The 17,096-nt window shown below is 51.6% G+C and overlaps 2 protein-coding genes across 5 annotated transcripts in view; one reads left to right on the top strand and one right to left on the bottom strand.

Moving 5' to 3' along the window:
- Positions 1-205: 205 nt before the first annotated feature.
- The window catches only part of CSN8 (COP9 signalosome subunit 8), a 70,514-nt gene continuing 53,623 nt past the window's right edge, over positions 206-17,096 (bottom strand). The window contains exons 1-5 of one of the 4 annotated variants that reach the window (XM_037221420.1): positions 7,159-7,215; positions 6,059-6,153; positions 5,668-5,761; positions 1,744-1,922; positions 206-540 (exon numbers count right to left, since the gene is read on the bottom strand). In XM_037221420.1, coding sequence (XP_037077315.1) covers positions 296-540; positions 1,744-1,846 — 348 coding nt within the window. In that variant the 5' untranslated portion in view covers positions 1,847-1,922; positions 5,668-5,761; positions 6,059-6,153; positions 7,159-7,215 and the 3' untranslated portion in view covers positions 206-295. Of the gene's footprint in view, positions 541-1,743; positions 1,923-5,667; positions 5,762-6,058; positions 6,154-7,136; positions 7,216-17,096 lie in introns of those variants that run through there. The other 3 variants (XM_037221415.1, XM_037221418.1, XM_037221419.1) reach the window with 3 other exon arrangements.
- Positions 12,795-16,946, top strand: LOC119098515 (zinc finger protein 2). The gene is made up of 6 exons (XM_037221466.1): positions 12,795-12,941; positions 13,660-13,832; positions 14,216-14,280; positions 14,626-14,679; positions 14,980-16,266; positions 16,339-16,946. The coding sequence occupies exons 1-6, from the start codon at positions 12,811-12,813 to the stop codon at positions 16,489-16,491; spliced, it is 1,863 nt and encodes a 620-aa protein (XP_037077361.1). The 5' UTR covers positions 12,795-12,810; the 3' UTR covers positions 16,492-16,946.

Below are 17,096 nucleotides of genomic sequence, written 5' to 3'. Positions count from 1 at the left end.
GGGAGGGGCGCCCGGGCCGCAATGATCACTCGCTCCGAGTTCACGGCGCCAGACAGATCTTCGGAAACACCAGGCCAGTCGGTCAGACCGGTGGAACACTCCGCGGCTGCCGCCCTCACCAGACCCACCGCAGCACAGCTACCGAGCCTTAGTCCGACACGGCTCCTGCGTGACCCGTCGGCCCAGGCCACACACGACGTGTCCGTCCGAGCAGACCACGCACACGGCACTGCGGACGTCCGCCGCCAGGGCCCGTCGCCATTCTCCCCGTGCGTGCGCGCGAGCGTCACGCCGCTCAGTTCTCCAGGAACGAGACGTACTGCGTGAGCAGCGCCAGCGACTGCTGGCAGCTGGTGCCCTGGTGGAGGGGCGGCGCCGCTGGCCGCGGTCCCACCACCGTGCCGTCGACGGCCCAGCCGCGCTCCTGAGCCAGCCGCGCCACCTGCTCCGACGGCAGGCCGACGAACGCGGTCAGGTCGGCCAGCGTGATGGAGGTGTAGGCGCGCGCCACCAGCGCCAGCGCTCGCTCGCGGATCACGGCTGCGGGCCGCGATGGCGAACGAGGTCAGAGTCAGCTCACCCACATGACAGGCGCGAGCAGCGGCGTCGCAGCTGCCGGGGTCGTCACAGAACAACAAAAAAAACAAACAAACAACACAAAGAAACATACACGCGCCGCGCCGTGAGGCTATATTAATCGCAGCGGAATGGTCGAGTTGCGAGTTACGTCAGTGGTTCAGGAGCCATCATGGAATTACACCACACCTAGCGCTTCCCTAGGGCATGACTGTTTCAAATTCTCGATCGCGAGTTGAGCAGCTGCTAGCTGTCATATGCATGCTTTGGAAATATTCAAATATCCGCGTTCAGAATCAAGGTCGGGTCGCCACGCCAGCCTGCGTGCCTGTGTAACACAACACAGAATAAAAAAGGGAACGACCGGTGACATGCTGAAATGGGAAGGCTTTGCCTTCATAATGATCGTGATTTACAAAATTCCCACAAAAAAAAGAGTTCGCCCATATGCGTTCAGGCTTTTCGTCTTGAACCCCAAGCACGTTCTCGATGCGCTTCAGTGTGAGTATTTCCTAACCCGCGACTGCCCGGGAGAGGGGGTACAAGCAGCGCCCTGCCATCCCACATTTGGGTGTTTGATAGTTTGATACTGACTAGCTCGATTGTCGGCCAGTAAGGATCAGTCAGGGCCTGCTAGGGTCAGAACAGGGCATCTACGAGGTCACACGGAGGTACATGAGGGTCCACACCAGACCATATACGGGTCACGAAAACCAGTGACTTTTACGTGGTGTGACCAGAAAAACCTGAACAAATTTATTGGAATGTGTGACCTGACTCCGACCTCACATGCTTGACATGAGGTCTGTAGCCGCTGGCCAATCTTTGCGACCAGTAGTACAAGTGCTAGAATGCATTGACATCAGCAATATTTTTTTGTTGTGTTCTGCGAGCCCTGTGACGGCACCAGTCACGCAAAAGTGTCAGCTCGATGAATGCAAGATAGACTGACCGTGGCTTTCGATTGCCAACGGAAATTTGTCCAACTGACGGCTGGACGCTGAGATGCAAGGAGATTACTTCTGACCTTCAGGGCGGCCAAATATCCCAGCTGATGCCTGTTTAAGACGATCTCAACGGCGCCCTGCTGACCCCGATCTGCGTACGGTGCTAAGGATTTGAGAGGACGAACCCTCATACGGCGCGGAGGATGTGAGAGACCCGTACCCTCGAGTTCGCCGATGGCCTGCTGGAGGTACGCCGGCCACTCGCGACGCAGAGCCGCGTACGTGCCCGGGAAATTCTTGGTCCAGAGCTTCTGCCCCACCATCCACAGCGCCGCAAGCGTGCCGTCCGCCTCCTTGGCTGAGGTGGGCGCGCGCTTCCACAGGAACTTGGCGCTGCACCTGCAGTGAGATCAGAACACTTGTACCAGGGGTGCAAATTTGGCGTTTTGCAATGGAGGGGGGGGGGGAGGGGGCAAACCCATGAACTTTGTCCATCCTATATCCGAGACAGATCTTCACGAGTGTTGTCCACTTAACTCTGCGGTCATAGTCCTTAAGGTTCCGGTTCCCCAAGAGCTCTTGAGGATGAGCACGAGACAGTAGATGATCGTGTATATTGTATGTTTTCTGTACAGACGTCGTATAGCTTCTCTAAAAATTTAACGTACCCTCTCTGCATCCTGTTTTAGTTCAGAGACGGATCGTTTTCCTGGAAAAGAACATACCACTATTTGCCCCGTTCTTCGACGTTCCGCAAAGTAAACCTATTTGATTTTTGGTGAGTAATAACCTACATTTCCCAGGAGCGCCTAAGCCCAGGGGCAACTAAAAGGGTCTCGGACATTCATATTTAGCAGGAAACGAGTTTCTGGGGAATTGCAACATCTGTGGAGCTCCATTAACGAAATCATGAATCGGCCCATTTGGAGAAGGGGCACCAAAACTTTTAATTTCGCGGCACCAAAACATATATTTACTAACGGCAACAGTCCTAAATCGGCAATTGAAAGGATCACGAAACCTTCTTTGAGGGACACTACGATTTCTTTGCTTTCCATCTTGACCAAAGTTTGGTTGGACCCATTCCGAAAAAGAAACCACAAAACCTGAACTGTGCAGCATAACAAACGAAAACTTTTTTATTCCCGGGGGAAGCACAATACGTCCCAACACATTCATCTTTCAGAGACGATAAATTCCAGGGACACTCCAATGTTCGCGCCTTCCTATGGGCGAAATCCGGGACCGGCCTATTCGGTGGTTGGTCACCAAAACTTTTATTTTGTGGTAACATGACCTTCATTTCTAAAAGGCAAAAATCCAAGCGGGTCATTGAAAGGACCCCTACGTCTTCTTTTTCAAAGAGAACCAAAATCAGGGAGTACGCAATTCCTGCGCCTTTCACGCTAACAAATACTTAATAGTACTTCTCGTCGAAGAACCACCCGACGCCTTCATTTCGGGCATCACCTGTATTTTGAAAAGACATCTACTTTTAAGGGAGGAGCCACGTAAGCCTCCAAGCCCTTTAATTTAAGTGGCGTTCAACTTCACAGGGCACAAAAATTGCCCATCTTTTAACATCACGAAGAACCAAGGGAGCCCATTTCGATGGGACAACGACACGCAACCTAACTTTGGCCTTTGGGTTCCGAGGTCCCAAGGAGCCCTTGGGGCCCTGAGGGTGGGACGTTCCAGGGTCGGATCGAAGGGTCCGAAGGGTAAGCCAGGGAAATGAAGGGACCTCAGCCAGCGGGCAATACAGAACACTCCGTCCAGTGTCGGTCTTGGCCCTGGGGCCTCTTTCCCGAGTCAGGACAGGGCCAGACCTGCATTTTAATCCGAAAGATCGAGCATTGGTCTGGCTCCTGTGCTGATCAGGGGCTCACTGTGCCCAAAATGGACACTGTGAAAACACAACAAAGAGTGTCGGCAACAAGCCCAAAGCCGGCAATAGACACATTGGCTCACCAGGGACAGCAGCGGGACCTCGGACGTCAAAACGCTTTGGTTAGGACCTTCTTGACAATAACAGGCGACATGACAAATGATGATGCAACGATAAGCGCTCACAATGACACAGTGACCTGTGCCAGTCAGCGGTCGCAGGATCGAACGAAGTGGCCCTCCGCACCGTTTCAACCAAGAGGCAGAGACCGATAAGCCGAATTGGTGTCTCGGTGCCAATTATTGGACTTCCTGTTAAAGTAAGGGATCATTTTGCGTCGGCGACGTGTCCGTACGTCGATCCTGTGTCAGACACCCAGGTCAGAGAGCCCGACGCACCAGGGATGGGACCGGTGCGTGACGTATCCCTCTGGGGGCCTCCGGATCGACCCGGGCACCCCGGTCCCCGTATCGCCAGAATAGCACTTGCTATGTGCCCGGGCTGGGATGAGACAGCCCTTCAGCTCGTGCCCAGCAAAATACATCCGGGCGATTTTGAGACAGATTCTCGGGAAGAAATAATCCGTTAGAGCGTCACCAGCGGTCGAGATTACACCACAGCGTCACCAGTTCGTGGTGCTTTACATGCTAAGACAATATGAAAATATGATGGCAGTTGGGTGCAAAATATGAACGTTTTACATATTGCGTATTATGTATAAAACATGTTACATAATATGCTCCTTTTCCACGCTCGTACTATGCCAGGGGTGCTAGATCTATATCGATCTTCGAACACAAGATGATTTTACGTGCCGGAGGCGCAGTAAACCTAACATCCTTGTTTTTCATATCTAGCACTTCCATTGTTTACGTATCACTTGTGTCAAATTCCTCAATAAAAATGCAGGAAGTTTTGATACCCCTTCAAAATACTCAAAACATACAGCACAAGATTTGAAAGTTTCTATAGAAATGACACAAAACATGCCCTCATATTCCAGTGAACTGGCCACATGTTTGAGTTCAAGAAAGATCACGTTAAAGGTCAACGATTTTTAATAACTTCGCCGCTTTCTGCTGCCACTATCAACATTTCAACATTCGCGTCATGACGCACCACCCGAGTGGCGTCATGTGTACAACTGATTGGTTTTGTGTTCAGCCGCTCTCTTTGGGCCTCGATTCCCCGCGCAACCCGCCCTTTCTGCCAGGATGAGAGGCAAACGCCACCATGTGGTCACAGAAGCGTCGTAAAGCCCAGATGACGTAATAACATTCACTGTGAAATTGCTGACTTACTAAATGCAACTTTTTGGGGTTCTGTTTTATGTAAGCTATTGTGTATTGTTTTGTGCCATGCTTTGCTTTATTTCTGAATTGTGAGTACACACAAAATCTTAAATCATTTTTACTTTAAATATTTCATAGAGTATTGGGAGCCACATTCCACATTGTGAAGGTCTAGCCAAATATGGGAGCCCAGCACAACATTGGGGGGGGGGGGGGGGGGCACCTCCACATTGCAGGGTCATGCCCACCCACCCCCCCAAAAAGAGATACACAGTTCCACCCCTAACACTTGCATTCATTGTGGTGGAATGCTTTTTACTTAAAGAAGCAACAATAAGCAAAACATCAAAGGACAAACAGCGAGATGTCAAGGGCACAAGCTTCAGACAAATGAAGGTTGACCATTTGGTGATAGAACACACTCACATCCTCAGATTGGAAATGGGAAGGCCTCTATAATGCCTTTGAGACTGAGCATGACTTAAAGTGTCTGGAAAGCATTTGCCCCTGATTTTTGTATTGACAGTCACCACAAGTCACATTTGGACACTTGGACAAGAGCTCCCAAACTAAACACCAAAAAATCTGAAGGCAAGGCCATCTTGGTTCTGTGGAGGAAACAAACATAGCGGACAGCTCCCTGAATTACAAGGATAGATGTAGAGCACAATTTTCAAGCAGTATTGTGGTATGAGCAAATCATGTACTGATCTTAAGTAAAAGATCCATGAGCTTTGCTCAGATTTTGCAGTGAAAGATAATCAGATTTCTCAATATTTTTAGCATGTGTATAGTCAGGTCTGGTGTCAAGTTACATCCTTTTCAATGCATGCACCAATACATGCATCTGTGGTGGCTCTCAGGTACTTACAGATCAGGATGAATGATAACAATATGCATCAGTTAAAAATACAAGCATCAGTGGCAAAAGTGTGCAGTATGTGCACATAACACTTGTACTCACAGATCATTCTCCAGAAGATAGCAGGCCAGCAGTTTGGTATATACCTCAGGAGCTGCTATACCATCTGGAGACTAAAGACATAATTGCTGTATTTCTGGGAAAACAAGATATTTAATATGTACTACAGATTTGTTGTGTAGAATAAAACCACCATTTATAACATAAAAACACCATAACCATTATGCATATAGTTGAATGCATGATTTCAAACTATTGATATAAGTCAAGTTTTTGTTCCAAAGAACCATTTTCCTTCAGGTACCACATTAACAATGGCTAGCATGGGCAGGGAATGACCTTTGCATCTGACACATATGAAGGTGCAAAAAGCATTGACAGTGGCTGATTTAAAACTGTGGAAAGTTACAGAGATGCAATTGTCATATCTTACACATAATTCTTCTTTCTCCAGTTCTTTTCTTGTGCCTTCAAGGTCTGAAAGCATTACTGAGTGATCCTGGTGACCTTTGAGTGTTGAAACCTTTTCTGGAAGATAGAAGCACATCATCAAATTCTAAAGGCAATCAACCATCACAAACATCTGGAAAGTGAGAAGGTAGATGTGGTATGCATGCAACTAGCCTGTATAATACTTACATCTATGTGGTGACTAACATGAATCTGAGTTTACTTCTCATGGGATAAGAATAAAATTGTTGGGCTGGACTATTTCAAATAATATGGTCAATTTACTACTATAACACTGGCCCATATTATGCAAAATGATCAATATAAAATGACTACCTGTAAATGTAATACTGTTTTTGTGTCCTGTACATACCAAATACTTTTCAGATCCCAGTGATTCATTTTTATGCCAGTAAAAAACAACTCAGGTACATCTACCAGACAACTGAACACGCTCCACATTGCTGAAAATGTCCGGACAGCAATGATGCATAGCAAAAAATTCAGAACATGTTCATTAGAAATCAGGGTGTTAAGAATTTGCAACACAGCCACCACCAATGCCAGGGCATGGCTAGCGGTTCAGAGAATTTTGAAGTTACCAAGGCAATTTCTGACATATCACAATAATATAAATCAAACTGATGACAGTTTTACATAGAAAAGCTTGAAAATTCAGTACAATTTGACATGGCCTGAATTACACACACACAAGCCTCAGGTTAAGAGAAGTTTTGTATGCATGGAGTGCAGCAGATGGGCTCTTTGCGGATGGGTCTCTATATGTGTATACAACCCTGTTCTTGCGACACAACCACTAACCAGATGAAACTTATGAACATACGCATGGTAGCAGTTTATAAAATCCATGATAGCAAGTGCAGAAACTGGCACAACGTGTCACTGCACACCACAAATGTGGAATTAGGGTCAAAATGATAGACAACAAAATATTTATTTCAATGTAACACCCTTCGTTTTTATACGGCCCGCATATACAGCGCACAGTATGCATGTATCACATCCATAGCATATACTACCCCGCATCCGCCTCCACTAACCCTCCCTGCCTTAATCACGTACTTGTCACCGACTCCTGCCGCATCCCCCAAGCGTGCTTCCTCACGTATTTACTTCCCAAGCAAAACCGTACTCAAAATAGCGCAGGTGCTACCTCGGCATGTGTTACATTGCGTACCAAAAATATTAAACAGTCAGAAAACCTCCAAAATCTGTTTTGTTTCCATCGTGGAAGCATGCACGATTGCTAGTTGATTACACAATTGCCCGAAAGTCACAATGAGTAAGCTTCCGCACGTTTCAGCGCTGGGACCGACACCATTCGTAATCTTCGTGAACGACCTATCAGATCAAGTGCGAAGCATAATCAAAATGTTCGCGGATGACACCGAGGTCTACTCTCGTGTCCCGCGGCCCCCTGACTGACTCTCCTTTACAGGTCGACCTCGATGCCCTGGCTAAGTGATCAGAGGGGCGGCTACTCCCTTAAATTAACGAAGTACAAAGTTATGTGCATCGAGAACTGCAACCCGAGACTAGCCTCTTTCTTGAACGGTGCAGAGGCGGGCCCACCGACAAGGATCTCTGGGTCTTCGTGGATCATAGGCTTAAGCTCCACGTGCAGACGGCAGAGGCGATCTCGAAGGCCAACCAGATGCTGGCGGTCGTGAAACGGGCGTTTGCCGACGTTGGTGCTCATACGCTGCCACTGCTCTTCAAGGTCCTAGTACGCTCGTACTTGGAACATGGCAACGTCGTCTGGGGCCCCTACGGCAGACTGGACCGGAAGCGGCTAGAGTGGGTTTAGGGGCGAGCATCGCGTCTTGATCACGAAGTGAGCTACTGGCCATACCCTGAGAGGTTCCGACTCCTTCAGTTGCCCTCGCTTTACTACTGTCGTCGCATGGGGGACATGGACCTTACAGCTGTATCAGCTGCTTCACGTCACTGCGGGGGGAGGAGTTCCTGACCAGACACAACTCGGAGGTGACGAGAGGACACCATCAGAAGCTGAGATAACCTTGAGTTAGGACTCTCGTCAGTTGTAACTCGTTCAACACGTGGGTCGTTAACGATTAGAACGCTCTTCCACACCCGGTCGTACCGCCAACCTCAGTTGAACAGTTTAAATCTATGCTTGATAAGCACTAGGCGAACATCATTTTTGGCATTCCACACTGACTCCATTATTTGAGACTGTTGATTACTGGACCGGGGGCCTGCCGAGACCGGGACCGACAGGCCTAGTGGCGTATAATTCCTGATCATCATGAGGTAAGGTGAGGTAAGGTTTTCAGTAATTAGCTTTGCGAAGCCAGCTGCGCCATATTCACGATCGCTGTGCTCGGTCACGGCAAAAAAGTGGAGGTGGTGCCCGTGGAGTGGAGGGCCGCTGTCGGAGAAAAGGTGGGGAATTAGCGTTGAAAAATGTTATTACGGATACAATAATTTGTTGACACTGCGCGTAAGTCTTGAAACGGGCCGTAGGGATGTGCGTAGCTGTAACTTGCCGCAGCTAAAATCTGTTCTGCTTGTGCCGTGTTCAACCACACGGCGATGTTTGGCATCACGATGCCCATGCGATACTGTTGTGTTAAATTGTGACTGATTTGCAGGCACACTTAAGCATAAGATGCTGTCCACAAGCCCCTCTCCTCATAGTAGACGGTTTGCCTCACACTAGTTTTGAATGATTCTCAAACACATTTGAGTTAACAGTATGCTGCTCATCTCTGCCCATTTGCAATACTGTATGTATCAATGAGCATCTCTAGCGTCATTTATGGATTACAGGACTGCCAAGTCATGCTAAGTCCCACCTCCATGGGCTCTAGGGGTGGTCAATGGGTCCAGGAAGCCCTTGTCTCACCTTTGCCTATCATCTTTTCACAGTTTTCACTGCAGCTTGGTGTTGGTACCTGCTAATTCTAGAAAAATGTGCATCCTGCAAAAACTTAGGCTTGGTTTATTGTTCTTTTTAACACTTCCCTGTTAGCCTCTGAATGTTTTTCTATGTTGATAATTGTGTTTAAAAGGGTTTGCTGTTTACTGTATGGTTTTTGCTAGATGTGTTTAAGGTACCTCACAGCTAGCGCTCATATTGATTTGGGGTGAGTCAGAATGTATGAAAGGTGTGAGCCAGCCTTAAAGGCTTAATCAGATTTAGTTTGCACAGGATGATTGAAAGCAGTTTTGTGGTCAGAGTATATGCTCTATGTAAACAGCTTTATGTATCACATTTTGAATTAACTATAAAGTGAATGAAACACAAATAGGATTGCTTATAAGAAGATTTTGTGGTCCAGTCATGCTGTCAGTCACCTTAGATTTGCTGGGTATTATTGGAATTGATACCTAGTAGGCTAACAGTTTCAATACCAGATACAACACCTTGTAGTGTTATTCATATTCTAGTGTGGAAACTGTGGGAAGTTGCAATAAGACTTCTGTTACCTAGTGTGAACCTTAAAGCTCATATTCAGCGCTTGCCCGGTTTCCACATTTTTCACAGTGCTGATGGTAAGGGGGCCATGCAGTCCCCTGCTGTCTCCAAACTGAGGAAGTTGAAACACAGCTGAAATTACCAGTTGATTGGTTGAGTCAAGATCTGGCATTTGGTAATAGATTTAATACTGCTTGGTGTATAGCTGGCTCAATTATGCCAAGTCACAATCCAAATTTCCTGAAAATCTGGCTTTCAGCCTGACATGCACAAATGTACAAGACCATGCCTTGTAGGGCCACAAATCTTAGACAGGTGTGTTCCTTGTTCAATTCTTAGTACATCTGTGCAGTCTAATGTATTTTGGTCATATATTTGTGATGTCTAGCTCAGTTAAAGGGAATGCTCCACATTTGAGGATCTTAAAGCAAGCATCAAACATGCTGACATGGCTTACCTATATTTATTGGTATACTGTTAAGTGGAAAAGGCTGATCTAGACAACATGTTTTTTCATTTACTTTTAAGTAAATATGTTACTCACTACATCATTGTTTGATTACATCATCATACCTTGCACAGCATTGATTGAGAACCAATTGATGTCTGTGATATCTGGAAATTCTGCCCACAAATGCCAGCTGTGTTCTTGGCTTGTCACAACTTAATTATGTTCTTCCTGGCCTTGACCACTACTTGGCTTATCAAATGGCAGAATTTGAATGATTTTGCTGTATGAATGCTTAGACAACCTTGAAATGGTATCCCTGAAATAGTTTACACGCAGGGGGTGCATAGCGCAGAAACTAGAGGTGTTTCGGTCGAGTGCTATGAACTATACCAACTGATCATTAAGATAGCTATTTCAGTTTAAACCCCCATACAAATGTGGAACACTTCCTTTAAGCATGCGCTCGGGTGGAGGTGGGGTCAAATTGACCCCCCCCCCCAAAGGTTTTTCCAGAATGGTTTGCGAATGGAGTGGCGTAGCCGCACTAAATTTTGCATGGCTGTAGACAATTGAATAGCGGATTGTGTGGTGAAAACTTGAGATGTACCCTGTAACCTGTGGCGCCACCTGTGCTGACCTATGGCAATTCAAAGTCAGGCCATGGTTTCAGCAGAGCCAATTTGTAGGGAGACATTCAATCTGATGCATCAGCAGTGTTAGATGAAGCCATACATATCTGAACTGCCTTTTTAGACAACACAACAAATGAATGAGCAAATTGCATTGACCTAAGGTCAGGTATGAAGATCTCACCAAGGTCAAAGCCAACATGTTTTATTAGTCTAGGGCCTGCTGTATGGGGTAGTTTCTGGTGCTTATTTCGAATTTATTGATAGCAGGAACTGCATTTTACATCTTCCATTCACTTATTGGAGGTGAGAATAGGCCACTGACCTAAAGTGGCCCAGGTCAACATTTGGTTTTGGGAGCATGCTGCCTAGCATAATCTTTGTCACTTATTGAAATGCAAAACTCAGGGCAGTCTTGTATGATTTTGGTCGCCATGACTCAATAGGTTCTGGGGGTGCTTTGGAGACCAACTGGGAATTTGACCTTGTTTGACCTTATTTGACCAAAAAGTCATAACCTGGGAACCTCAAACTTTGATCTAAGCGAATTCATGTACAGGTCAACACACCCTGTGGATTTGGTGTCTCTAGCTCTCATAGTTGTCGAGATCTCAGGGGGGTCAAATTGACCCAAGCGAAGGGTGTCCAGCCGGCCACCTGGGCACGTGTTAATGTAACAGCGTCGGCCCACCGTGCGCGTTCCGCGGAATCGCCAGTTGCTGCCGCCCGCCTGTGCCGGCCGTAAATGTGCGTGTAGTCTCCTTCAAAAATCGCCGCTCCAAAAAATCCGATGGACACGTTTTTGCGTCAAAACACGCCCAATTGACGCCCCATGGGCTCCTGAAAATTGTGTTGCGAGTGCACAACATGCCGGAAATGTATCTTCAGAAAACCTTGTGGGGGAGGGTTGCGCCCCCCCCCCCCGACTCCTTCCTAAGAGGACGAGGGAAATTTGAGATACCTGTCAGCCCCGGCAGTGTTTTTTGTTTATTTCTTTACTTAAGCACTACTCTGACATTTTGGATCGGGCGTACTACTTTGCGTTCCACATTCCAGAGTCAGGAAAATAAGCTTGCTGATCCAGATCTTTCTGACCCCGTGAAAAAACATTTAACAGTTTCCTGGGGTGGGATCCATAAATTTGACTGTGTACTGGTAAATTTGACCATTGTTCTGGCTCAAATGTTCCATGCTAGATGGAAGGCTTACTTCACTGTCGCTTTGCTGCACTGCACCATGCAGATGATTGCATGCTCTATTGATTAGCATGACAGAAAGTTATTCTATAGTTTGGATCACTTGGATGGGACAACACCTTGTTAACAGTATGTGCTGAATAAGGCTCCTGGTCCTAAGTTGGCTGAAACCAATTATCAGCACACATCTTTATCGGTCAAAAGGCTACTGAAACTCTATGCAAGTGGCATGCTGTATGAGTGCTGTATATGTGATATGCTGTGTACATACCACATGGGTGATGTGCTGTGTACATATTGTACATGTCATATGCTGTGCCTTAAATGGCCTGAAATTGTCTCATAATGTCCCATTGGCTGACGATAGCTGAACTGCCCGCGACAATTATGGGCGTTTTTCCCATTGTATTTACCAGGTGTGATGTCAGTGTGGAAGGGAGGACCAGTGCCAGAGCACCTCACCACCTGACAGACACCTGCTGGCAACCATGGACGCGGCGGTGGGCGGAGAGACGTACCAGGTGGTGGGCACGGCCAGCCTGACCGGCCTGGAGGCCGCCCAGGTGGTGGTGGCTGACCAGCAGGGCATGCACTACATCACCGACGACGGCAGCGGCGGCGAGTGGTTCGTGGTGCAGCAGTGCGACCACCAGGTGGGCCCGGCGCGCGCCTCGGGAAGCCGGACGGTGATCTCGCCCCGGCGATCCTGGCTGCCGTGTTCAGCCGTGATGAGTTTAATCGCAGGTCGTGGTCTTTGGCGAGCTTGCCGGCTGCTTTGTGGAGCTTTCATTCACTCAGCGATTGTGTGTTCTGTCTGGTGCGCCGTATCTGCGAAGATCGTGCCGTCCATCTAACGTCCCAGCTGTCAGCACCTGGCGACGGAGCCGTGACACTGCGCATGCGTGGTGTGACCGTCAGGTGCTGGCGCCGCCCCCGGACGCCGGCGGAGGTCAGCTGGTGCCTGGGGACGCCGGCGGCGCCAGCGGTGCCCGCTGCATGGTGTGCCGCGCCGCCCTGGCCGGCCTGGCCGGCGGCTGGTCTGTGCAGAGCTGCTACACCAAGCACGGCCAGCAGGTGTTCCTTACCCTGCTGATGGACATCCTGCTGCCTGGCGGAGACGTGGCCAGGTCAGTGGTCGCGGCGGTAGTCGAGCCCACTCCTCCGCAGCACGCGGCTTTCATGCGAGTAGCTCCGTTAAGCGGGGTATCGTACTGATGACCACGTTAAATCCCGTTTGTCGACAGCAAGGCCAGAAAGGGACAGGCACTCGGGTGAGTCCGGTTCAAGGAAAATGCCAGCGTTTTCGCCATGTCTGGGACCGTGCGCATGCACGAAGTTACCATCACGTCCTCTGACTTCACGGCCTGTGGTCCTCCACTCACTGATGATCATTGACTACGGCAGAGTCGCTCTTCGGCGTAAATAGCCCTTTTTGGGCGAGCGAGGAGACCACGAGCTCACCAGTGACCGCACATCTCAGCAATATCATGGTCATCTCGCAAGACCAGTATCTCACCGCTACCACCGGTCATCTCCCTAGACAGTGTAACGGAGTGAAGTACTCCTGACCCCTGCAGCCTCGCTCGCCGAGACAGTGAGAGCTCCAGCAGGAAGGCGTGCTCCTTCAGACTCAAATGTTTCCGTGCGTGGGTGGGCTTGATGCAACATCCCACATGTCATGACCGATATCCGCGCAAGCGTGTGCATGTGCTTTTCCTATAAACATCGTAAACCCGGGCTGGGCTAGCCAGCACGCCGCGCACAGCGCCTGCCACCACACGTGTGCAGTGCCGGAGGTAGATGGCGCGGCGGGCTTCTCTCACCGGCCGCGACCGTCTCGTGCAGGGTGTCCGGCTGTGACGACCGCGTCTGCGATGGCTGCGCCTCGCTCCTGAACGAGGTGGACGAGTGCAGCCACAAGCTGCGCGCCGCTCGCCAGCAGATCCGCGACAAGTACAAGATGGCCGCGCTGGCCGCCGGCGACGCCGCCATGGCCCACCAGGTGGTGGCCGCGGCAGGTCAGTAGAGACGCTGGCGCTGGGGCGGCCTGCTCGCTGGTCTGATGACGGCTGTCGAACGCCCCCCCCCCCCCCCCGTGGTGTCGCAGTAATTGCGGGCTGTTGTGTACAGAGCGTGCGTTATAGAGAGAACTGAAACTTTTCGCAGTACTGTTCGATTTTTGTGACGGTGGTACGCTGATGGAGAGGATCGAAGTGGCCCTTTCCCAAACGATACCCTGCGTCTCGTAATCATCGGCTAGGTGAGGTAATGGCAAGGGATCTCACATCAGACCAGTTATTGAATAGCTTCCATCTGTATTACCCTGTGTCTGTCTGATGCCGTAGGTGTATGTTTGCCGGGCTCTGGTACCTTGCCAGCTCTGATGTGCTGTGTCCCACAGCCAGGGACGTCAGCGGCCAGAAGCACGAGGTCGCCCTACTGGAGGAGACGGATCTCATGGAGCAGGTGTGACGCCTTATCTGATAGGTCAGGCGCCTCAGGTGCCAGCTGGGGCAGGACGGAGGACGGTACCGGCCGATGCGGGCTGATATCCGTGTCCCAGTGTCATGATGTGTGGCCGTCAGCTGGCCTGTAGGGGACACGTGACGGCTGTCCTCCGTTATGTCCTGTCGCATCCACTGGTCCTTGTAGCATGTGAGGCGGTTTAGCCAGTCGTAATGTAACAATGTGGAGATGGGTGTAATAGTGCCAATTCATTAGTTGAAATGGCTCGACACAGTGGGGTGCTCCTGAGCTTGTGAACCCACCTACTGGTGTAACGCCAGTCGACGGGGATTGGCCTTGTTCCAGGTCGCTGGGAGCTCACCTGTTCAAGAGTCTCCTGCTAAGGCAGACGAGTTGCAGGTACAGTATATCCACAGCCTGACAGCTTGTTCTGTCTTTCTGTAACGTGATGAATTTCCCCTCTTAGACTGGCTTTAGTAATAGTTCGACGATGGCCCGGCCCCCAGCGGTACCACTGTTCTTCGGTCCCTTGTTCACACGGCCATGGCGCCGCCGCTCCACCGATGGCGGTGCTAGCCCAGCTCCCACTACTTCGGTCCCGGTCGCCTGCCGTCCCAGCTGCGCCGCCGCCGCCGCTGCTGCCCCCCCCCCCCCCCCCATCTCCCCCTGCTGACCCCGACCCGGGCCGTGCTGTTGCAGCCGGTGGAGGAGGCGTCTAGCGCCTCGCTGCGCCGAGCGACACTGCGCTGTCCTACCTGTCCGCGCCGGCTCAGGACGCCCGCTCTGCTGGCCAGCCACGCGGCCAAGTGCCGACCACCGGCCGTCGCCGACGTCGCCGACGTCGCCGCCGACGTGGCGGGCGGCGCCATCCCGGCCGACGTCGAGCCCCAGCTGTCCTGCCACTGCGGCGAGCAGTTCGGCACCGCCGCCCAGCTGACGCTGCACAAGCGCACGCGCCACTGGGACGCCACCAAGTACCTCTGCGACGTTTGTAACGTACAGCTGAAGAATCCGCGAGCGTTCGTCGAGCACATGCGCAAGCACGGCGAGACGCGGCCGTTCCGGTGCGACGAGTGCGACAAGCGCTTCACGCTGGCCAGCAGCCTGCGCACGCACCGGCGCTTGCACACCGGCGACAAGCCGTACCAGTGCGAGCTGTGTGGCCGAGCCTTCTCGCAGCACACCTCGCTGCAGAGCCACCGGCGCACGCACACCAACCAGCGGCCGCACGCCTGCGACGAGTGCGACCGCACCTTCCGCGAGACGCACGCGCTCAAGAAGCACAAGCTGATCCACTCGGGTGAGAAGCCGTACCGCTGCGAGCTCTGCGACCAGCGCTTCCGGCAGAAGGGCGTGCTGCAGCGGCACATACGCACGCACACGGGCGAGCGGCCGTACCGCTGCGACCAGTGCGACGGCGCGTTCATCGATTCTGGCGCGCTCAAGATGCACAAGATCCAGCACACGGGCCAGAAGCCGTTCTACTGTGAGCACTGCGGCAAGGGCTTTTCCGACTCGTTCTGGTTCAACAAGCACAAAATGTACCACAGCGGCGAGCGGCCTTTCCAGTGCGACGTCTGCCCCAAGGCGTTCACGGACGCACGCATCCTGCGCCACCACAAGAAGCTGCACTCAGGCGACCGGCCCTACATCTGCTACGTGTGTGGCGCGCGCTTCAGCAACTCGTCCCACCTGACGCGTCACAACCACATCCACACTGGCGCCAAGCCGTTCGGGTGCGACGTGTGTCGACAGACGTTCCGCGACAAGTCGACGCTGAAGCGACACCTGAAGACGCACAGTTGTCGCAAGACGCTCAGCTGTCCCGACTGCGCGCGCACCTTCCCGCGGCGCGACGCGCTGTTGGCGCACCGCCGCGAGCCGTGTGTGGATGCGCTGGCGCTGGCCGTGAGCGCCGCCGGGCCGCCGGGCTTCACGCACTCCGAGAAGCCGCTCTACAGCCTGAAGCCGCTGCAGCCGGAGCTGGCCGCCGACGGCGCCGTGCTGCAGCTGCAGCCGGTGCAGCCGACGCTGCCCGGCCTGCAGCAGCTGCAGCAGCCCCAGCAGCAGCAGCAGCCCCAGCCCCAGCAGCAGCCCCAGCAGCCTCAGCAGCAGCAGCAGGAACACCAGCAGCAGCCCCACCAGCAGCAGCAGCAGCAGCAGCAGCAGCAGCAGCAGCCTCCACAGCAGCACATGATGCAACAGTACTAGCAGCCGCACCCGGGGGTGGCACAGCTGTGGAGTGGCGAGGCGGGACGGCGTGCTGCTGCCGTCGGCGGACGGGTGGCACAGCTGTGGAGTGGCGAGGCGGGACGGCGTGCTGCTGCCGTCGGCGGACGGGTGGCGGCACCTCCGTGCCACCCTGTCATCATCAGTCATGCGTGCAGCTACAGAAGCTCGCCGAATTCTTACCCCAGCATGGTGGCCGCGACGTTTAAGTGTGGTCAACGTATCGGCACGCGCCGGCTGGTCGTTGATCTGATGTTTTTATACAGGCATGCGTCGCAACTGTTGACAAGACGTCTTTTGGTAGTGTGAATCCTTTACTCCCATCTTTCGTCTCGTAGTTGCCCTCAGTCGTGCGTTTTGCGATGTTTGTTTTTTCCGCGGGCGCTGCAGACATATTATTGAGCATCGTTTTTCAATAACACAGCAGCGTTGACATTGTTCGAATTTGGTACTAGCAGCCGTATCCGGGGGGTGGTACAGCTGTGGAATGGCGAGGCGGGACGGCGTGCTGCTGCCGTCGGATGAGCACTTTCGGGCGGTATGTTGCATCGCCAGCGAGTCCAAGTGCTGTTTCTTCTTCACAGAGA

This window comes from Pollicipes pollicipes, unplaced genomic scaffold (genome assembly GCF_011947565.3).
Source record: "Pollicipes pollicipes isolate AB1234 unplaced genomic scaffold, Ppol_2.1 Scaffold_4740;HRSCAF=5597_pilon_pilon_pilon, whole genome shotgun sequence".
NCBI classification, from domain to species: Eukaryota; Metazoa; Arthropoda; class Thecostraca; order Pollicipedomorpha; family Pollicipedidae; genus Pollicipes; species Pollicipes pollicipes.
This window is presented reverse-complemented; position numbering and strand designations above follow the sequence as displayed.